The sequence below is a fragment of the Suncus etruscus genome, chromosome 7, assembly GCF_024139225.1.
Source record: "Suncus etruscus isolate mSunEtr1 chromosome 7, mSunEtr1.pri.cur, whole genome shotgun sequence".
Classification (NCBI taxonomy): Eukaryota; Metazoa; Chordata; class Mammalia; order Eulipotyphla; family Soricidae; genus Suncus; species Suncus etruscus.
In genome coordinates, this window is record NC_064854.1 from 4,824,167 (window position 1) to 4,847,421 (window position 23,255).

Consider the following 23,255-nt stretch of genomic DNA (forward strand, 5'->3'; position numbering starts at 1 on the left):
GTCACACACAGGCCCAGCAGAATCTTCTCAGGAAAGTACCTTTCTTTTTAACTTCTGTTGTGTGGCAGTTACTACTTCCATATACTTCCAGAGCCTTCATATGCTCCACGGAAGAGTTCATTTCCCTACTTGGGTACTAAGGCCCATCCATTTATTGGACTCAACTGTACTCAATAAAAATGGCAGTTCGGCAGGCCACATGTCAGAGATACGAGGTAGAAGATGGCCAGACTATATGTGTTTCACCCTCAGCCTGGTTTGAATTGTTTCATGCATGATTCTGATTCAGACTCGTTCACCTGGGCTTGGAGATAAGGCATGTGGGGGTGATTTTACAACATAGGCCCCATTCTTTCCTGGCCTGGGCTCCATTTCTGCAGTGTGTCTGTGTATGTGAGGGGGGGGGATGCTCTAGGGGTTCTGTAGTTGGTTCAGGGTAGTTTTGGCTGGCTGCATTCACTCAGCTGTAAACATTATCATGTAACGCAGTGACACAATTAGTCACACATTGTAACCCTGATATAAATGGGCACAAAGACTTCCTTAGTTCCAGCCAGCTCTACTATCCTCTTTAAGCTTAATTTTCTGGAACATAATTACCTTCTTGTATAGGGTTCTGCACATGCGCTTAGCTGATGATCCAGATTGGGGCTTATGGAGTTTCACTGAGCCCCAGTGAATGTGCAGAGGCCTCAGACCCCCTTGGCAGTTTGTGGCAAGTGCTGTGCATGCGTGTTTGAGGCGGTTGGCAGCAGGGGTGGGGCACGGCTTCTGTTCTGTGTGGCATGGATGGAGCCTGCAGGAACTCTTTTCTAGCAATTGCATTAGTTCTCTGCCCAGTTCCTCCAGAGTGTGTCCATTTATCTTTTATGGAAGCACCCCAAAGTCAGACACAGAGCCGGGGCTGCTCAGATGTTTCCCACACTGGTGCCAGGCCAGACAACTGTGGCTACTGTGTTCAAGGAGCATAGCCATGGGACAGGAAGTACCAGAACCAGAGAGTGGTCTTTCCCATCAGAACAGGAGATGGCTGTGGTGTGCTGGCCGCTTGTGGCTTTATCAAAGGTCCTGAAGACCTGTTAGCTCATCATCACCTTTTATAGTCTCTTCTGTATTCAGGAGATTCCTTCCTTCCTTCCTTCCTTCCTTCCTTCCTTCCTTCCTTCCTTCCTTCCTTCCTTCCTTCCTTCCTTCTTCCTTCCTTTTTCCCTACCCCTCCTTCTATTGTTTTCCCTTTTCTCCTCTACCCTCTCTTCTTCTCTCTCTAACACTTCCCTTCTTTTTCCTTATCTGACTTCCTTTCCTTCTTTCACTTTCCCTCTTCTTTCTTATCTTTTTCTCCTTTTCTCTTCCTCTCTTCTCCAGTTCTTTCTCTTCCTTTTCCTCCCTTCCATTCCTTTCCTTTCCCTTCTGCTTCCGTCCTTTCCCCTCAACCCCTGCCCTTCTCTGCCCCAACCTTTTCTGCCCCTTTCTTTCCTTTCTTCTTCCTGTCCTTGTTTTCACCTCAGGAGCTACTTCCACACCACCACAGACCTCCTCTAGGAACTGAAGCTGGAGTTCACTGGCCATAGTGGACTTAATCACCTCTTGGGCTCTAGAGTTGCTCTCTTTCCTGCGGAATCCTTCGTGTCCCCCATACACCATCCCTCTCTCTGCTTCTTAGAGTTACTGTTCTCTGTGCACTATTCTCTCACTTCACTCCTTGACAGCCAGCATGAAAAACAGTTTCTATAAAGGAGAACATAGACATTGGCCCCTTGAGAAAGGATTCTAAGTGCAAAATCTCTACTGTGTATTTTTATTTTAGTTCCCCAATTGAGAGCCATATGCTCATGACAAGAGGTTTTACATTTCACTCTACTCCCAAATACTTGCTTTCTCATACTCACCCTTGCATCAGTACCAAGAATCCTTTGCCTTTTAACAAAAACTTGGAGCCTTGGCCTCCTCTTTCTAGAGAAACTCTGTGCAAATATAGGTAGATGACAATTCATATCAGTCAGCAACATCAGCTCTTCCAGAAGCAGAGTCTTTGAGTCTGTTACTCAGGAGTTAACTGACCAGCTGTGTGAAATGGTGGATCTTGTATTCCACAATTCTCAGAGAGGGAGACAGAAACCCACTCCCCTAGTCCAGGTAGGACAAGAGACACAGGTCCAGCAGCAATTCCAACTCTATGCGCAGTTGAGAAGAAATAGCAGGCCAGGAACTCACACCGCAAGCTGTTCACCCACAAGCCAGTTGCTCCATCACGTGGAACCACGAGCCAAGATGGCAGCTCCTCCTCCAGACCTTCAAAGCAGCCCTTATAGGGAAAACACAAAGCCCACCCCAAGGGGATGGGGAAAAGCCAGATGAGGAGACAATGGGAAAACATCTTTTTAACAAGAAAACCAAAGGAACCAATTGAGAGACATCTAATTAGAAAGCAATATGATGACCGATCCAAGGGCCTCTTCCAACTCAGCTGAGCTTAGTGCTCACCTGACGGAGCCCTCCCCTAAAAGAAAGTGACTTCAAACCAACCATCTACTTTTTACCTGATGCCTTGTGATGATCTTCTTTGTCCTGTGACAGTCTTCCCTTGTCTCAATTCCTTGGATTCTTTCCCATTCACCATTTGATTTTTGCACAGAGAAATTCAAATTTTTAATATATCTGTTTATTTTTTAATACCAGGAAGGAGGAGGAAGAGGACATGGTTCTGCCTCTGTGTCAGGAAAACACTCAGATAAACAAGCAAATGGCCATTTACATTCTAAACCTTGGAATATTAATTTGACCTCCTTTCTGCTCTCATCATTGAACTTTACCCACACATCGTTGAGCAATATTAAAGGACAAATCTCGGCTATTTCTATTTATCTACAGTTTCGTGTAGTTCCAAGTCCTCTGATGTCGGTCAAAATATATAATTTTAGGTACTATATTTTTTATTCTATAGGATGCACCTGACCATAAGACGCACATAGTTTTCAGATGCTCTTCTCCGCTGCACTCAGGTTTCAGCTCCAGGCCTCATTTGCTTTGTAAGACACACTACTCTGTTTGTGTGTGTGTGTGTGTGTGTGTGTGTGTGTGTGTGTGCGTGTGTGTGTAGGAAAAATATGGTACTTTTCTATTTAATATTTCTTTTATTTTCTAGCATGGTCTTCTGAAGAGCACTCTTAACAGATTGATAGCACTATGGACAAGGATTTATGTTAAACTTACATGCTTTGTTGTGGCTGCTTAAGTTGTCAGAACTATAAATCAGTGTTTCTTATCACCCTTATGGCCTTGTTTCATTTCTGTTACTACTGTACTATCTTTTGGCCCCTTGCCTTGTGCCATAGATTCCATTCTTTTGATTTTCACTTATTTCTCTCTTAAAATATTCTGGGACACCACAGTGAAACCATATGCCTCCTGGTTGCATGACTTATGGCTATTAGTGGTTCTTTTTGACCACTGTTATGCCATTTTTGTCTAATTTTAATATTTTACCTTCAGAGTTAGTCCCTGAACTAACTCCAGATACTATGCACACATGGCTGTTGTACAGTTCTGTCGTAACTTATTGGGTCAGTGTTCTTGCAAACTTGAGTGAGCTTCCAGAGTTCTGAGCCCTGACTCTAAGCCAGAGGTATCCCACCCAGGAAGTTACTCATGTCCTTTCCATTGAGAGCTAATTATAAGCTTTTTGACTCTGAAGTCTATGTCATCTAAAGTCTGTCATATGGTCACCCCAACATTTTTAAAGGAGTTGTTTGCTTGAAGTATTGTCTTCCAACATTTGACTGTGTCTCTTTTTGCTAACTATTCAGATATATTTTTGTGGGCAGCCACTCTGTCTCTTAATTGCTGCATTTAGTCCATTGACAATCAAAGAGATTGTCATAATCTTTTATTATTTTGGGCTACAGAAGAAACTATGATAAAGTTTTGTACAAAATCCATAAAGATTTTGTGCCATCTTTTTAAAATTAATTAATTAATTAATTCTTCTATTAAAGTTGATTTTGAGTCTTTAAAAGTTTCTGAGCTGTTTACCCATGAAACTACGTATTGTGCCTTTAAATCTTTCTTCTTGGTGAGGCAATCATTTTGTATATAGTGTATTTCTTCATTATATTATACCAGTGCCTTGCTATGGCAAATCTGTAAATATAAGGATACTCTTTTGTATGTAACTTCATTTATTGATCTTGCTGCTTTCATTGTTGTGTCTCCATGATTTCTCATCATTGTGACTAGGGTGGGCCTTGGGGTGTTTTTACTTGAGTCTCTTTTGGTACCACTCAAGTGTTTAGGATGCGGGTACATTCATTTGTTAGCTCTGCGAACTTCTCACTCAGCAATAATGTCTTTGACTGTTGCCTATCTATAGAGATTTTCTTCCTGTCTCTCCTGGGACCCAATGATTCTTACATTGTTTCTGTTGTGTTTATCCCAACATTCTGTTGCCGCGAGTTTCTCTGTGTTGAAGCTTTCTTCCATCTTCTGTTGTTGTCTAAAGGATTTCTGTACTTAGTCTTTGAGCTCACCGATTAGGTCGTCTGCAGCTATTGCTCTGCTGGTGAGGCCTTCCAATAAATTTTTCATTTCACCTTTGTAGTTGTGACATTTTTATTTTTATTTTTCTTGTATCCTCTTGTGTTTTATTGGCAGGACATCCCTTTGCTTCTTTGAACTTGTTGAACTTCATAAGCATTTCTAATGTAGTCTCTGAACTGCATTTTAGGCAGGATATATAACTACTGACTGGTGGAGTTGTGCTGGACTTTACCATGGTTCCTTTTGTCATCCCAAGGTGCCTTTTTCCTAAGTCACTGTCAGTCTTCCCCACTGCCAGGGAGATCTCAGCAGAGCCTTTGCTTCTTCTAAGAGATTATCTTGTGTAGGGGTTACATAAGTGGTTTTTACAGGGTGAGGGGAGATATCTTTTAAATGAGCACACTATAGAATTCCCTCTGATTTGTGTGAGAAGTTGACTCTTGTGTTTCCAAGAGAACTTCTGGCAGGCAAGTATTTAGCTGTCAGACAAGAAAGGGGACAGCTGGCTCAATTCCTACCTCAGGGGCTGCCATCTCCTTAAGTGATGCCTTCCTAGAAGTTGGTTCCAGTAATCTTGGCATGGCTCTTCGTCTCAGTAATCTAACTGTTGCTACTGGTCCTCATGACAGCAGCTGTGGCTCTTAGTAGAGTTTCCCCTCCTGACTGGAATGCCATTGTGGGATGTGGTTCTCAGCAGTGATGCCCCTGCCTGGCCAGCTGCCATGAACTTGCCGGTCAGAATGGGAACAGAATCACAGCAGCATTGCCTTGCCTCGTGCCCTTCATTCTTATGCTGCCTTCAGTAATATTGAATACTATAATATTGACCATTCCCAATGATAGTGACCCCTGACTTCCCATGAAACATGACCTTGCTTGTCCATACAGTGAACACACACATATATATTCATATACAATATGTAATCATTTTATTATATTATATAATTATATAATGCATATTCGTATAATAATTTATATTGTGTAACATGTATGATATATTATAATTTATATAATATATTGAATAATCTCATATAATGACCATCTCCAATTATATGACCCCTGACTTCCTATGAAATATGGCCTGATTTGTCCATACAGTGAACCCTCCTCTTTTTTTTTTTTTTTCCGCGTCTGAGAGTTGCTGAAGTCCAGCTTTCCTCAGTCATTTGAAAAATGGATTTAGGATGGATGTAAGAGGACTTTTGACTAAGAATTTAATTGGACCCTGATGAAGAAGAACTCATTGGTTGAATCTGGAAAGAACCCAGATGCCCGATTACAGATGAATGAATGTAAAAACTGTGGTACATATACATAATGGAATGCTATGCAGCCATCAGCAAAAATGAAGTCATGAAATTTTCCTCTACGTGGATGGAAATGGGAACTATTTTGCTGAGTCAAATAAGTCAGAGGGAGAGAGATAGACACAAAATAGTCTCACTCATCTATGGGTTTTAAGAAAAATTAAAGACATTATTGTAATAATACCCAGACAATAGAGATGAGGGCTGAAAGGACCTACTCATGGTATGAAACTCACCACAAGAGTGGTGAGTGCAGTTAAGAAATAACTACACTGACAACTACCATGACAATTGTAGTGGGTGAGAGAAAGAGAGTACCTGCTTTGAATACAGGCAGGGGTGGGGAGGAGGGAAATGAGGGGCATTAGTGGGGGGGAAGGTTACACTGGTGAAGAAGGGTGCTCTTATTTATAACTGAAACCCAACTACAAATGTGTGGTGCCTGAATATATTTAAAAACAAAACAAAACTCAATAAACCAGTCCTCTAAGCTCACTTGGTGTCTAGTCAGAGGTTTGGAGGGCCATTTTTTGCTCTGCTGAGTCCTCTGTTTTCACAAGGAGATAACCCAAACCAAGACGTCTTTCGGAGTGTGTGAGATTTTTTTGACCTGAAATGGTGTTTTTAGTGCAGAGCTGAGGTGAAGAGACAGCAGGAGGTGACATTTCATTGCCTGTCAAGAGCACCGAGACAAAAATCCAGGATTCCCCCAAAGAATGAGACATGGGTAGTTCCCTCAGCCCCAGTTGCTCCCAAGCACCTTGCTTCAAGTTTGCTTCTCACTCTGCCCAGGGAAGGCACAAAATGCAATGCCAGAGACTTGAATCCTGGGACTTGAGAAGAGACTTCAGTGCCAACCTCATTCAAGAGCAGTGTTCCAAGGCTTTCCTCACCTGTTCTAACTCTGAGGTGATTCCTAAAAGGAAACGTGATTATGTCTCTTTAATAGTACATTTTTTATTTTTTTTTATTTTATTTTTTTAGATTTTTGACCACACGTGGCAGTGCTCAGGGGTTCCTCCTGGCTTTGCACTCAGACCATATGCGATGCCCGGGATCGAACCGAGGTCCAGCCTGGGTCAGCCACGTGCAAGGCAAACGCCCTACCCCTGTGCTACCACTCTGACCTCTAATGGTACAATTGATTCTTAAAGGCATTTACTTTATTTACTTTGCAGTAGAGAAAAACTAAAATTGCTAAAAAGTTCAGGGCCGGGCATTTGCAGCTGAATCATCAGGCCTCGCTTTTGCTTTCTTAGGAAACTTTGAACCTCTGCTTGAAGCTGTTTCTAGGGTCTTTCTATCAGAGGCTTTCAGCAGGATCTGCTGCTGTCTGGCTCTCCCGGAGAAGGTCTCATTAGTGTAGGCCAGGCGAGTGCTCGAGGCTAATACTGCTTCTTATTCCCATTGTACAGATGAGGCATAGGCCCTCCCCAACCTTGTGCTGGTTAGGATTGCAACCAGGTTGCTGCAGATATTAGCAGCAGTAATAACACAGGGGCCGGAGTAGTGGTGCAGTGGTAGGGCGTTTATCTTGCATGCAGCTGACCTAAGAGGGACCATGGTTTGATCCCCTGGCATCCCAGATGGTCCCCTGAGCCTGGAATGATTTCTGAGCAACTGGGTGTGGCCCACAAACCAAAACCAAAACAAAAACAAAAATAAAAACCTTCATATCTCAGAGCCAACAGGTGGTTGTACATGGCTGGTTCTGTAATTCCATGCTCCTAGTTCTTTCCCATTCTGCTATACCCTAGCTTCATATATTCCTAACCACAGGCTACACCTTGGGGAAAAAATAACCCTGGAGAGATTTTCTCCCAGCTGAAGTGTATGAGTCATAGCAGGAGGAGGCCTTGGCTGCCTCAGTGGAACTGTGGCATCGTCCTTGGTGGAACCAGTGTATTGCCCGGGGCAAGATAATTCAGGCATCAGGTTCAAAAGGAGTGTGTCCTCCACCCCCACCGCTGCATGACCTTGGTGTACCAGGCCTGTTACTTGAGGGCTTGGTTATTGATTCTGTTCTTTTGGTTCTTTGGAATAGGGAGGATGGTGAGGGTGAGCATGGTCTTCAGTCCTCCAGGCCAGTTACTACATCTGCGTTCAGGGTCACTCTTAGTGCTCAGGGATTGAACTAGCGTCTTAAATCCCTGTACCCTTTGGACTTCCTTTGTTTTGGGGGGTTTTGGAGTGGTTTTTTTTTGGGGGGGGGGTGAGGAAGGACCACACCCAGTGGCACCGCTCAGAGGTTACTCCTGGCTCTGTGCTCAGAAGTTGCTCCTGACAGACTCGGGGACCACATGAGATGCTGGGAACAGAACAGCTACATGCAAGACAAACGCCCTACTGCTGTGCTCTCTCCGGCCCCTGTTATTGTTTTTGTTGTTAGATTTGTGTGTATGATGGGGGGTTCTCAAGCAATACCTAGGAGGCCCAGGGCCTATTCCTGGCAACAGGAGTGATAATTCAAAGCTGCGACAGCCAAGCAATGCTACTGAGTTCCAAGGAAGCCATCCACAAAGGTGCCTGGAAACATCCAGAGCTACAACCGAGATTACTTGTGGAGCCTTCGGAGTCAGACTAGGGGCCTGTCTGTACTCGAGCTATTTCCCTGGCCCCCTGCTGGAAGGCTGAGATATAAACCTTAGTCTTATAAACCTTAGAATGAGTACCCAGAACTCCCCAGGCCGTCACTAAAAGTTCAGATGGCATCTTGCAAAATGTCCTAGAACATCTGTTTTAAGGAGGCTTGGTGCTAGTTTGTAGGGTGTTTGGGGGTCCCATTTTCCTTGGTGGCCCAGGTATAGTAAGCGTGACAAATATTATTTGTAGACAAGTACCCAGTTGGACAATTGCTGGCAACTCAATAAAGCCAACAAGCTTTTTCTTTTTCTTCTTGTTTTCAGTTTTCTATCTTGGAGCTTTGTTTTATCTGGAGAGTGTGAAGAGGTGGCTGGAGGGGCGCCAAGGATTTGAGGGACTATTCTAGGCACAAGTGCGTGCAGCCTGCAGTGCTGCCATTAAGCTGCCCCCTCTTCTCCTGGCCCTGCCAGGCCCTGCTCTGGGAATGTGAAAGTAGTGGATGTGGCCGTATGACAAAGCACATCTTGCTCAGACTACAGATAGAACTTTGGGGGGGTAAGTGCTCGAGGGCTGAAAAGATAACTTAGAAGCTGCTGCCTGCTGATTTAAGATTGGAAAAGTGACCATTATATATGGACACAAAACATGAGTTGAATTTTCTAGAAAAGATCGTGTTTCTGGTAAGAGCAGACCAACACATTTAGAAAGGGGAGAAGGTAAAATTAGCTCCATGCAGATTTGTGTAGTTGAAAGCAGATCCTGGCAGAGAAAACATGGCGGGTGTGTGGCTAGCCTATCTTTAAGAAATGCAAATATGTTATGGATGCATTTTCTTTTCTTTTTTTTGGGAGGGGGGTTGGGTCACACCCTGTGATGCTCAGGAGTTACTCCTAGCTCTGCGCTCAGAACTTGCTCCTGGCTTAAGGACACTAGGGGATTGAACCGCTGTTCTTCCTGGGTCAGCCACGTGCAAGGCAAACACTCTAATGCTGCACCATCGCTCGGGCCTCATACATTTTCAATTTTTATTGCTTATGTTTTCTGCCTTTGTCTTGTAAAGTTTTTTTAACCTGTAGATAGAGATAACTTTTTTTTGTTTTGGTTCTGTTTTGTTTTGGTTTTGGTGTCACATGGCAGCGCTCAGGGGCTACTCCTCGCTCTGCACTCAGAAATTGCTCCTGGCAGGTACAGGGGACCATATGGGATGCCGGGATCGAACCTGGGTCTGTCCTGGGTGGCCACATGCCAAGCAAATGCCCTACCACTGTGCTATTGCTCTGGCCCCTCGATAGAGATAATTTTAATTAAAATGTCTGGTCCATCCTAGCCACCACATATAAATATTTTGTTGTTTTATACAAGTATCCTCTTTTCATTGGGTAAAATGCACATTCCTGATTTTGGAATCCTAGATTTGGAAACTAAGTGAATGTGGGTTCTCAGTCCTTACCCAGCTCCTGGGCTGGGAAACCTGAATGGTGCCAGGCAAGCATGCGAAAAATCTTCACCGGAGAGCCCCTTCTTGCTTCCTCGCTGTCCTGCTGGACTCCTCTTTGCAGAAAGTCAGTGTTCAAAACAGAAATACTTGGGCAGCAACCCGAGAGCAGGGTACAGGAGCCCGTGGAAGGTGCCAGCTGAAGCCTGTTCCCAGCAGCCCCTCTGATGCCAGCCTTGCGAGGGAGGGAGGGCAGGGTTTTCTAAGAGACTTGGCAGCCAGGCTGGGTGCAGAGGACACAGGACACGTGCTGGGGGCTGTGTCCTGGCATGCGATTTCCCTGCCACAGGAAAACATCAGCCGGGATCTGTCTGGCTTGTGGGTCTGTTGTTTTGATGGTGTTATCACCTCCACTCCAGGAGTGGAGCCAGGGATGTGGGTCCAGGGGGGTGGGGTGGCGATTGCATTAGGCGCAGGGAAGGACCTGATTGGTGGCCTACTCTACTACCTAGAATACTGGGCACAGACCCCTGCCAGCCAGCACTGAGTTCTCATGTCCTGCCAGGGCACACTGAGTGCCTGAGGGGGTCCCAGTTTTCCTTGGGACTACATTCCTTTCCAAAGGCAGTTATGATTTAAAATGCCTCTGTGTTCCTCGGACTGCTTTTTCCGAGCCATCGAGGTAAGCTCTTGAATAAACAGTGTCTGGAATTCTCCCGAAGATCGTATCCCTGCTGGTTTTTAGAGCCACGGCAGAATATATTGTGCATTCTCTGGAGTTTTTTTTTTTTCCTTCACTTTCCTTTCTATCTGGACACCGGCAACTTGCTTGTAAGTTTGGTAGTGAGTCGGGGCCAGAATATTTGTGGCACTCTTCTCTCTGTGCCCTGCATTCTGCTAGTTGATGTTGCAGTAGAGACACAAGAATGTTTCTCAGCTTCTTCCAGAGCTCAGATGCCTTTGGGGTGGGAGAGGGGGGATAGGAAAGGTGGTGAGGGTGCTGCTTCGGCACCCCCAAATCCCTGACAGCAAAGCAGGTGGCAGCATGAATGGTTAGGAATCTGGTTCCTGGTTCTTTAGCTTTTGCCAAAGTTTAATACCAAGTTCTCCGACTTGAGACCAGGTTTTTGTAAGCATTCTGCACATTCTGCTTCTATTTTCTGTCTTTTGTACCTTGTCCTAGACTGGCTGAGAAAGTCCCACTGTCACCTTCATCTCTGCCCAGGTCTGAGGGGGGAGGCAGTCCCTCTGTCTGTCACTCTATCTGCTGCTGCCAGTTCCCTGCTGCTGTACTTGCTCAAGTCTTCCTGCCAGAGCTCTGCTGTCTGTGCCTTTCATGATTACCTTTGCCTCCATTCTGACTTATGAAAAATCCAAGGCGCCCCTCCAATAATATCCCCTTTGTATGTTGCAGGATGTTAAAGTCTTTAGTGAAGATGGGACGAGCAAAGTGGTGGAGATTTTAGCCGACATGACAGCCAGGGACCTGTGCCAGTTGCTGGTGTACAGAAGTCATTGTGTGGATGACAACAGCTGGACGCTGGTGGAGCACCACCCACACCTGGGACTCGGTAGGGTTTGGAAGTCAGTTGGGAACCTCTGTGGCACGGGTGTTCACACTTAACCCCCTTACCCCCTGCCCTGCAGCTGCCAGCCTCTGCACACTCCCCTTCACGCCTGCCTCCTCTTGCCATCTACCCACTGTTTATTCCTTTGGAACTGTGAAGATGAAGCTTAGGGCCTTGCAGGGGGCTATGGGAGAGGGGCAGTGAGTTGTCTGGAAGATCTGGTTGTGCAAAAGTTGCTGACAGAAGGCACTGGGGTAGCCTGGGACAGGCTTCAGGGGAGCTAAAAGAGGCCCAGAAAGCAGCACTTTAGTTAACACTTGCTGTCTTTCATTTGGGTGCAAGGAGGGAGCAGATCTTACTGGGAGAAAAAGGACAAGAGAACAATGTGAAGCTTGTTCTGTTTTTAGAACTTTAGGAAGGCTTTGGGTGGTTGTGGACCTTTTGCTCCAGTAGTCTTATTTTAGGAAAGAAACTTTTCAAACTTTTGTGTTAATGATTGCATAAAGGATGGTGCTTACATATCCAGGGATACATGCATAAAAATCTTTCTTTTTTTCCTCTAAATGTTAAACATTAATGCTATTATCCTGGTATTTATTATTTTTTATTGTAGGCATTAATACTACAGATCAGTATTATTTCTGATAAATTTTTATACATAAGATACTCCAACACAATAACAGTGCCTTCCCACCTCACCTTTATCATAGTATTCTTAGTTCAAAACAGATACTTATCTCTCTCTTTTCCTTTTTTTTTGGGGGGGGGGGGTTGGGTCACACCTGGCAGTGCTCAGGGGTTTCTCCTGCCTCTCTGTGTTCAAAAATTGCTCCTGGCAGCTTCAAGGGACCATATGGGATGCTGGAGATCAAACCCAGGTCTGTCCCAGGTTGACTACATGCAAAGCAAATAAATGGCTTACTGCTGTACTATTGCTTCAGCCCCAAAACCAGATTACTTTTCTTAGTTTCCAGCTTGCTCACACTGTCTTCCATGTCTTTTGAAAGAGCAAAACTTCATACAACAGCATACTTCTTCCTACGATACTAAATTTCTCACAGCAATCTTTGTGCACGAAAGGACATGGAACCTAAATCTTTAGGTCTAGAATATTTGTTTGACTGGGTAGTATCCTCTCAATGATGCTATGTCCACTAAGTTTTTTATTATTATTATTTTGAGCCATACACAGTACTCCTGACTCTGCACTAAGAAATCGCTCCTGGCTTGGGGGACCATATGGGACACCGGGGGATCGAACCACAGTCTGTCCTAGGTCAGCGCATGCAAGGCATATGCCCTGCGTCTTGTGCCACCACTCTGGCCCCTAAGTTTTAGTGCTTTAAGCTAAGCGTGAGTTGACATCCAGCCATTGCCCTTTATTTTCTGATGCGCGGTGCTTAGTTGAAGGAAGCATCAGAATTCACTCATTTATTTCCCACTTTGGTCCATTTTTATGTACTGTGTTCTAGCAGACACTTTCCTCACTTGCTACCTCTGTGTTTCATTGCAGTGACAGGTGGTACCACTGTTCCTTGGACACTGGCCTGACAAATCCTGGGGAAAACATTTATAGATGGATTTGACTGTGGTCTGATGGAGCCCTCCAAAGCGTCTGTTGATTCATAAGTAGCGTAGAGATTGAATATCGGTATATGTGTCCACATGTCTGTACACATTATGGACTCATACATGTGTCTGAATGTGTCCATAAACTTAATCATGCATATATAATGAGCTTTTTTTTTACTAAGTGTCTGCATACATATTCCAAATATAATTATTATTGAAAGCCCATTCCAATTTAATTTAAGATTTATTATGGGAGATAAGCTACACTAATAGACTTGTACATGCTTAGATACACAGAAAATTTAATATTTTAATTTTAATTCAGGGTCTATTTTAATTCTGATCCCATTTTATTTTCTCAGTCACATGTCGATCACATTAATTTTTGGAAGTGATCAAACATAGGAATGACAGTTTATGCTTTGTCTTAATATTTGATTAAAGCACCGTGGTATACAAACTTTTTCATTGTTCGGTTTTAGACATACCATGTTCCATCTCCAATCTCACCACCAGTGTCTTCTTCCACCAGAATTTCTAGGTTTCCTCCTAATCAACCCCACATTCACCCCACCCAGGCCCATCACCCCACGCCTGCACATCACGTTGACAAACATATATTTAAGTTTATGCTTTTAGTTGGTACTTTTACTTTAGTTGACTGATTTTTTTTATCTCTCCCATTGTTTTATATCACTTACCATATTTTTCATACATAAGATGCATTTTTCCCCAAAAAAAGATAGGGGAAAAGTGTTACACGCCTTTGCATAGACGTACAGTAGTATGAGCAATCAGGTTAAGGCACTTTCACCGTGACATATAGAACTTTTGTTTAAGACTATTTGATTGCTGCTGCGACTTTTATGTTTCCTTGTTTTCCTCATCTAAAAACTATGTGCGTCTATGGTCAGGTGTGTCTTATAGAAAAAAAAATACGGTGTGTACGCAGTCCCTTGACCCCTGCTTCCCCATACTTCCCATCAATATCTTGTCCCCACTCAAATTCTTTCTTTCTCTCACCTTCTCCCCCGATATTAGGGCCAAAGTCAAACATTGCATTCTCTTGTCCAGTTATTCTGAATAAAGGTCAGTTGATTCTGAGGATGTAGAAAGAAGGACCTGTGCACTGGTTTTAGGAATAGGGTATCTCTTAGTGTTTCTTCTTAAGGACAGTCTCCACTATAAAATTGAGTGAAGGAAAAATGAAAGGTTAGGTGTAGTGGAATTATAGGGGGAGAAAACTATGTGAATCAAATTTTGGATCCCTCCTCCCGCCAGAGTTTGTGTCTGGGCATACTTCCTTATGCCTTATTTTTTTTTTAATAGAGTAATTCACAAGTTATTAGAAACACTGAGGCCCACCTCCCTTTTATTTAGGTCAACTCCCAGACAAACCATCTACAGCTTTAAAAGTGAGTTCTGCATCCACCCATATCTGTGTCTTTTTTCATTTGTGATCTTTTGGGAATCAGAGTAGAGGGTGGCAACACCCCAGTGGTACTTAAGGCTTCCTCCTGGTGGTTCTCAGAGTGTTGGGCATCAAACCAGAATAGGCTGCATGAAAATCAAGCACCTTATCTCCTGTACTATCTCTCTGGCCTTAAAAAGTTAAATGAGTGGCTGTTATGGTGAAAATTCAGGTGTTTTGCTCTCACTTACCTGCATTTGGTGGTCAAACATCCTCATGGGGAGAAATTGGAGTATGGATTCTTTTGCTGCCACCTGTAGGGGGAGCTGTGGGTGCACCTTTCTGAGATCCCCTTGAAGTTTCCATACTAAATACTTTGGGGTTGGGTCCATTGGTCCTTTCACCTCTTGACTCCTAAGTGATGGGTGATGTGCCAGCGCTTTCCTGGGACCTGGCACACACAGTCGTTCTCTGTTCTCAGTCCTTTCAGAAAGTCACTGGAATGCCCTATGATGAGGATGCGATTGGGACCTACCATGAGGCTGGTGAGTTGGGCAGAAGGTAGAAAATGGTTGAAGATTTGGGAGACAGTAGAGGCAAACAGTTACAGGACTCCCAATAACTCAGTACATAAGTGAGCCAGCAGCTCTTAGTAGCTCTTAGAGTCAAAAATGGAGAATTCAAAACTAAAGCTTCTACTGATTATTTTTACAAAACTCCTTTCTACACACACAGAAAAATGTGATGATTTAGAAAAGGTGGGTCAAGGGCCATAGAGTTAGCACAGCGGTAGGGCCCAGGATGGACCCGGGTTTGATTCCTGGCATCCCATGTGGTTCCCTGAGCCTGCCAGGAGTGATTTCTGAGCCCAAAGCCAGAAGTAACCCCTGAGCAGTGCTGAGTGTGGTTCAAAAACTAAAAAAAAAAAAAAGAAAAAGAAAAGGTGGGCCAGTTCCCAAGAAGACCATTATGAGGTGACATTCTGGGACCACTCTTGCATAGGAGTGTCCTAAGCTTCCCAAGACTTCCTTTTGTGACTGGACTTCCACAGTAGGCAGGACAGTGTCAGCATGCGGGCACTTTGCAATGCCACACGTCTAAGCTAGTACGATTTCCCTGCCCTCACTCTGCATAGTGTCTATTGCCAGGACTAAGTCAACTGGTCCTTCTTAATCCCAGCATTCTGCTCCTAGATCATTTAGAAAACGTTGGTGCATAAACCTTGGTCTGGTAGGTTGGTATGTAAATACTTAGTGGTCTGGGTCATTGGTAGGCTTGCTCATATATGGGATTACTAGGGTTGAATCTCAGGGACAATATCCCTTTCTCTTATCTCTTTCTGTGTTGGTGAGTTCCCCAATTTCTGTTGTCATGGATTTTAAACTCAGTATTTGGTTGGTTTTGTTTGTTTGTTTGTTTTTGGGCCACACCAGCAGATCTCCTGCTCTGTACTCAGAGATCACTCTTGGCAGGCTTGGGGGACCATATGGGATGCCAGAATCAAACCCGGGTCCATCCCACGTTGTCTGCGTGCAAGACAAATGCCCTACTGCTTTGCTCTCACTGGCCCCTGGACTCAGTATTTGTCTGCTAACTCCTCATATCCCTGACCAAGACACTTGGCAGTTGTCACTTTTGCCAATGGAGTGGGTGCCATTTTGGAAAGCGTTGCCTCCATCTGTCCTGAGAATATGTGCTAAGGCTTTAGTGAAGGCTCCCCTTGCATAAGAAATTACAGCCTTGCACTGCCACCGAGACTTTATTTTTGAAGTTTTGAAGAGCCTTGAATGGACACAGTTGGGCAGGAGGTCCCAACTGGCTCTTTGAAGTACACACAGACTTCTTTGGGCTATTGGGACTTGCATGGTGATTCAGTGTAACAAGGCAGGGACAGCCCTACCCTGCCACCTGCTAGCTTGAGCACAGACATGTTTATGAATCATGAATACAGAAGATATGAGGAGGAAGCTGGCTGCATGTATCCATGCCTGCCTATAGAGGCCTGGCAGATATATTCTCTCTGTTTTGCTCCTGATGCTCCATCTGAAAGACATCATATGTCCTCGACTTAATGGCCAGTGCTCACACTGCATTGGGCAGTGCAAGCCTGTGTGGCTTACACTAAGATGATGCCATTCATCCTGCCAGTGTAGGGTCTCAGCTTGCCTACTTAATCGTGAGTTTTTATGTTAAGGCACAGAAGGAAGATGCGCTACTTTGAGTCATCTGCTTTCAAAAGATTATTTTAAGTAAACCAGGGTAGATAAATTCTGAACCTGCTTCCGTAAATGTAAAAAGTCCAGTGACATGTCCAGGATTGTTCAATACTTCCATTCATACAAATAGCCTGTTTGGAGAAACCTAGCATTCCAGTTTTATGCAAGTTTACTATAATCACACAGTATTTACTATCACCACCCAAGGTCTTTTGAATGTATATCTTTAAAATCCTGGAGTAGTTTAAAAAGTAGAGCAGAGAGTTTGGATCTAATGGTGGTTGGACATAGATGGCGAACCCTGGGTCTCCCAGTACATGGACATCATATGACCAGTGCTCTCAATGTCGGGGTTTGACATCCTGCAGCTCCAGGAGTCTCTTGGAGACTGGGACACACACCCTTTGAAGAGTCATACGTTCACTTACTACTCTCTTCCCTTCTGTCCTAGGGCATAACTGACAGGATGCTTCCTTTCTATTGAAGCTTTATGCACACTTTCAGTCTTGTGAAGGCTGAGAAGAAAAGAAAGAAGGATTGTTGTAGAAAACTCCCCTACCTGTGGTTGGCCACAATTCCTGTAGTTATAGGGAAAAGCCAAGAACCAATAACCTGCTGGAGATTAGTTTATCAATTATAAGATTTTTGTTCTGTTTGTTTTTTTTTGAGTCACACTCGGCAGCACTCAGGGATTACTCCTGGCTCTATACTTAGAAATCGCTCCTGACAGGCTCAGGGGACCTTATGGGGTACGAGGATTCAAACCATCATCCTTCTGCGTGCAGGGCAAATGCCTAACCTCCATGCCATCTCTCCGGCCCCAATTATAAGATTTTTAACAGATCGGAACTAGGATAAGTAGCTCAGAGGGTTTGTATGTGGAAGCCCCAAGTTTGGTCCAGCCTCCTTAATACCTGATGGCTCTAACATTTTGGTCTCTTCAACACTGCCCAATTTTATTAGGAAAACGAGAAGTGAAATATCAGGGTGGTAACTACCTGGTTGAGGATAAGAAAAGTCTAATTTGAAATCAAAAGTCATTCTGTGTCCAGAGAAACATGAAGAGGGTTTAGGAAAGCCAGAGGGAGCTGTGTGTTCAGCACATGCTGAGTGACCTCTCTGAGGAGTAAATTCATAGGAACAGTCACCCTTCATAGAGGTGAATTCTTCCTTATTCTGAGATCACTTTGACTAAGGAACATTTTGACTTTATCTTAGTATCTAAACTCAGTAATCTTTTTAGGGATGTATAAAATAATTTTTTAGTTAAATGAAGAATCATGATTTAAAATTTATTAATATTTGGGCCAGTGAGATAGCACAGCAGTAGGGCATTTGCCTTGCACACAGCCGATACAAGACTGATGGTGGTTTGAACCCTGGCATCCCATATGGTCTCCTGAGCCTGCCAGGAGCGATTTCTGTGTGCAGACCCAGGAGTAACCCCTGAGTGCCACCAGGTGTGACCCAAAAAATAAAACCAAAAAAAAAAAATTACTAACATTTAAAAGATAAGAGATCTTTTAAGATGAAATTATCTCTATTTTTAAATGGGGCTCCCATTTTTTCATAGAACTTTGGCACACGGATTATTTGATTTTACCACATATTTCTGCATTTTTCTATAAAACTAAGAAGAAAGGAATAAAGAAAGGCTGGTGGCCAGGGATCAGTGTTCTTTGGTGGGGAAATAAATAAGGACAGAACTAAACATCCAAGCCGAAGTCAATAATAATAGAATCAAGGGACCTAAACTTTAACAATCTAAACTCAAAGGGGCCTGTTACACTGGCAGGCCAGGGGGCAAAAGGTGGTGGGATAGGATGCACTCTGGGACCATTGGTGGACAGAGGTTGACACTGGTGGTGGGAAGGGCCCTGAGGCATGTATGTCTGAAATTCAACTACGAAGGCCCCTGTAGATCACAATGGTTTCGATAAAATTAAAAGATAAAATGACTAATATTTGATTTTTAAGTATATAATATTTCAACATCAATCTCACCACCAATGTCAACTCCTACCATAGGTATTCCCATACTCTGTCATCCGTCACCCCACCCCATCAGCTGCCTGCCACCTTGAAAAGCCCATTACAGAGTTCAGTGGTTGCAGCTTAGATCTCGTTTTCTTTTTTTTTTTTTTTTTTGGTTTTTGGTTTTTGGGCCACACCCGGTAACGCTCAGGGGTTACTCCTGGCTATATGCTCAGAAGTTACTCCTGGCTTGGGGGATCATATGGGACACCAGGGGATCGAACCGCGGTCCATCCAAGGCTAGCGCAGGCAAGGCAGGCACCTTACCTTTAGCGCCACCGCCCGGCCCCAGATCTCATGTTTTCAATGTTGTTGGGTCTTTGCTTTGGATAGACAGCTGTGTCCTTTCCCATATAACTGGTCTAACCAAAGGCCTGGCCCCTCTTCCTTTGGTATTTCCCTTTCTTCTTCTTTTTTGGTTGGGTATTTCCCTTTCTTATTTTTTTCCTCTCAACTTGATTCCTTTCCTTCTCTGTCCTTCTGTCCCCCCCCCCCCCCAAACTCTGGGGCCAAGGATAATCTAGGTATCTTCTCTTTACTACATTACATTTCCTCATCCATTTATTATATATACCACAGATAAACTGGATCATCATTTGTCTTTCTTCTTCTGGCTTATTTCAATGTGATATTTGTGAATTTTTACTAGGTTGCAGCAAATTACATAATTTCATCATTCCTTGCCACTGTGTAGTATCTCAGGTGTGAATTTATACACATCTGCCTAATTCATTCATCAATCATTGGACACCCAGGTTGATTCTATCCCAGGGATTTTAATCCGGGCATGGGAAAAAAAGAGGATTTGAGTGCCATTTTTTTTTCAATTAATTTTTTTTAAGTTTTTACAAGTCTTTCACAGTTGTATTTCAGGCACATAGTAACAGTGAATAGGGTCATTCCCACAACCAGTGTTGACCTCTTTCCGCCTTAGTTCCCAGCATGCACCTTTTACCTCCACCCTTTGCCCCCTGGACTGCCAGTGTATCAGGTCCCTTTCCTGTATAGCTTGTTGCAGATTGGGTATCTTGATTCTGTTGTCATTGACTTTGGTTTGGTATTTTGGTATGAGCATTTTTTTCATTTCCACTCTGTGCTCCTGGGACCATTTGGCCCCTGGGTCCCATCTACTTTTTTTTTCTTTTTCTCATTTTGTATGAAGACATATAAATGTGAGGCAGAACCAGATCATTCATGTTGTATGGTTTTATTGATGCTGTAGCATCTCAGTCTCGACCCTCTTGCTACCTCAGAGGTTGAAGCTGCTGTGGGTTTCCTTGTTGTGCTGGTTCCACTATTTAATATGATCAACACACAGTAATCAAGTCTGGGGAGATTCACCAGGGCACTGGAACACAGCACAGAAGCAGAAGCATGCCACCTCGAGAGCTTCCTGCTGCATTGGAGCCAGAGGGCTTGGTGCCAGGAGCTCTTCTTTATGGGGATGATCATAGCACTTACTGGCCTGCTCTGGAGTGGGTCTGCTTGTGTGAGTGTGTGAACACATGTCTTCCTGTGCACACACACGTGAGTTAACAAATGCTAGGTCACGCCAGTTTCCTCCCTTGTCCACCATGAGAACATTATGAAATCTAGTTGTTTCGGACTTCAGTCACTGTCTGGTTGTAGCTTTTCTCATCTCACATTGTTTGTTTACATAGCACAGTTCAAGCACAAGGTCCCCGGTCATAGGGGCCACCACACCTGTCTGTTATGGCTTTTGCTTTCTCTCTCCAAGCTACCTATCAGCACCTCCTCATTCAGGGCCTCCCTCTGCTCTGCCCCTGAATGGTCTCCCAGTCCTCTGTGTCCAGGTTCTTTCCAAGAGGTAAACTTCCTTAACTTAAGAACAAACAGTGTTCTGGCTTCTTGATCAAATACTCACCTTTCTGGAGCTGGAGTGGTGGCGCAGCGGTAGGGTGTTTGCTTTGTAAGCAGCTGACCCAGGAAGGACCATGGTTCGATCTCCCGGCGTCCCATGAGGTCCCCCAAGCCTGGAGCGATTTCTGAGCGCATTGCCAGGAGTAACCCCTGAGCATCATGGGGTGTGCTCCCCCCCAAAATACTCTCCTTTCTATTTTGTATATGCCAAATTGAAACACCTTGTGAAGGAAAGGATTAGCCCTTGCTTTGTGTCTACGAAGACCTCTCTCTCGGGTTGCATTGTGCCTTCAATAAACGAGCTCTTTTCATGTCGACTTTGGTACAGTGTTGAAAGAGCAGAGCCAGCCAGGGTTTGGTAACTGGTTCTAGAACCATCTTGAATGTTCTGCCTGTTTTCATGTGAATTAATTTTTCTGCAGAAAGGTGCTTAGAAGATCATGAACTGGTGGCACAGGTGGAGAGCACGATGGCGAGTGAAAGTAAATTCTTATTCCGGAAGAATTATGCAAAGTACGAGTTTTTCAAAAACCCAGTGGTAAGCCCTTTCTCTTTGTGCTTGAGGTATGTAAGCCTCTGGGAATCTTGCAGTGTTCACCTGGGTTTAAGAAGTAGCATTTGGTAGGTGCTACAGATGTGGGGAAGCCTGTGAGTTAACGACTCTGGGATCCTCTTTAATTTAGTGATCCTTGCTTAAAACCCATTTCCTTTAAGCTTAAGGGTTTTGGTAATACTGCCCTCTGTGCTGGTAACAGTGAGAATGGCATTTTAGCCCGAAGTCCCAAGAGAGGCAAGGCCTGGCCTTTTCAGCTATTTTAATGTTTCTTAATAAAGTGAAAAGGTTTTGGTCTTGAGTCCGGAGACATAGCACAGTGGTAGGGCGTTTGCCTTGTATACGGTCAACCCGGGAGGGACCCAGTTTGATTCCCAGCACCTATATGGTTCCCCAATCAGCCAAGGGCGATTTCTAAGTGCAAAGCCAGGAGTAACCCCTGAATGCCACTGGGTGTGACCCGAATCCCAATCAATCAATCAATAAAGTTTAAAAAGAAAATGTTTTGATCCTGCTCAGCAGAATAAGAACTGCAGATAGCAAAGATTATATTATTATATGAGTAGTAGAATAACATATAAGTAGCATATGTTATTTTTTGATTATTTATAGAAGAATGAGAAGAGAAGTCATACCCATTTATACTGAGTTAAGTTTCTTGGATTTCTATTTTGACAAGTCTTTCTGAATCCTGAAGTGAGCTCCAGAGACTTAGGAGCAAGACTCGGGGCTCACTCTTACTCTTTTATCTTAATTACATTTTCCTTTTATTTGAAAATAAGAAAGGAAAAAACTGGTTCTGGGCAGCATATCACAAAAGACTCATGCTCCTGTGTTCAACATTTAATTTCCAAGGACTCTGTCTCATAATCTTCGACATGTTACCACCATGGCTTTGACCCAGGTCAACACTATGGCTGTACTTCTTTGACCTAGTGCATTAGGGAGGTAGAACTTTCATAAAGCAGCAGGCATGCCAAACTGGAATCCAGCATTTCTGGTTTTGACCAGAACTTTCTAGAATAGGAATGTCTGCTGCAGTGGAAGGGCAATAAAGGGGCCATAACCTCACATTAAGTTGTACATAATCATATTAAGTATCATTTTAGCTACCATATAGCTGTTAGGAAAGATGAAGTCATGAAATTCACTTACATGTGATGGATATAGAGAATATTATCCTGAGTGAAATGAATCAGAGGAAGAGGCTAGACATAGAATAATCACACCTCATTTGTGGAATATATTTAATTTTTATTAAACTTTGTTGATTGATTGATTGATTGGTTTGGGGGCCACACCTAGTGGTGTTCAAGGGTCACACCTGCCTCTGCACTCAGAAATCACCTGTTGGCAGGCTGAAGGACCAGATGGGAATATATTTAAAAAAAAAATAGGCACTGTGGTTGTAATGTTCAAGGACTATAGCAATGAAGGCCACGAGGACCAGTCTGTGGTAGAAAACGTACAACGAATAAAAGTAGGGAAGTGCCATTAGGGCAGAGAGGGGATCACTATGATAATGATAGTTGGAAATGATCACTCTGAACAAGAATGGGTGTTAAAAGGAGGTCAGATGATATTTATGATACCCCTTCAGTACCGTATGGCAAATCACAATGTGTAAAAGGAAAAAAGAGGAAGAGAGGCATATAGAAACTGGTGGCATGATGGAGAGAACTGTGCACAGGTTAAGGGATGGGTGTTGGACATTGTATGCTTGAATCTCAGTTATGAACAACTGTGTCTCTCACAGAGGTTCCATTAAAATGCTTATTAATTTTTAAATGGCTTTAACCATGGCTCTCCATATATGTTTCCCCCACTTTAGTGCTAATCTTTAATGACTTCTGTTTCTCCATTTCTATAGAATTTCTTTCCAGAACAGATGGTGACTTGGTGCCAGCACTCCAACGGCGGTCAGAGTCAGCTTCTACAGGTACGGGGCCTTCCTGGACTCACTCAGCTAGAGTTTCTGGGTAGAAATCCTTGTGTATTCTATTGATGATGGTATAAAAAACTTGAAGTTATTCCACTTGAACTGCATATGCACCTAGATTTCCAGTAAAGTTGAGAGTAATTGGCAAGAGTGTTTAACTGGGAAATCATGTTAACCCAGGATTCACTCATCTGCATCTAGCAGGGATCTCACACTCAAT

The 23,255-nt window shown here is 43.7% G+C and overlaps 1 protein-coding gene across 2 annotated transcripts in view; it reads left to right on the top strand.

Moving 5' to 3' along the window:
• GRB10 (growth factor receptor bound protein 10) overlaps positions 1-23,255 on the top strand; it is a 176,256-nt gene that overhangs the window by 112,466 nt on the left and 40,535 nt on the right. For both annotated transcript variants that reach the window (XM_049777476.1, XM_049777477.1), the window contains 3 exons: positions 11,276-11,432; positions 20,966-21,081; positions 22,967-23,035. In XM_049777476.1, coding sequence (XP_049633433.1) covers positions 11,276-11,432; positions 20,966-21,081; positions 22,967-23,035 — 342 coding nt within the window. The remainder of the gene's footprint in view (positions 1-11,275; positions 11,433-20,965; positions 21,082-22,966; positions 23,036-23,255) is intronic.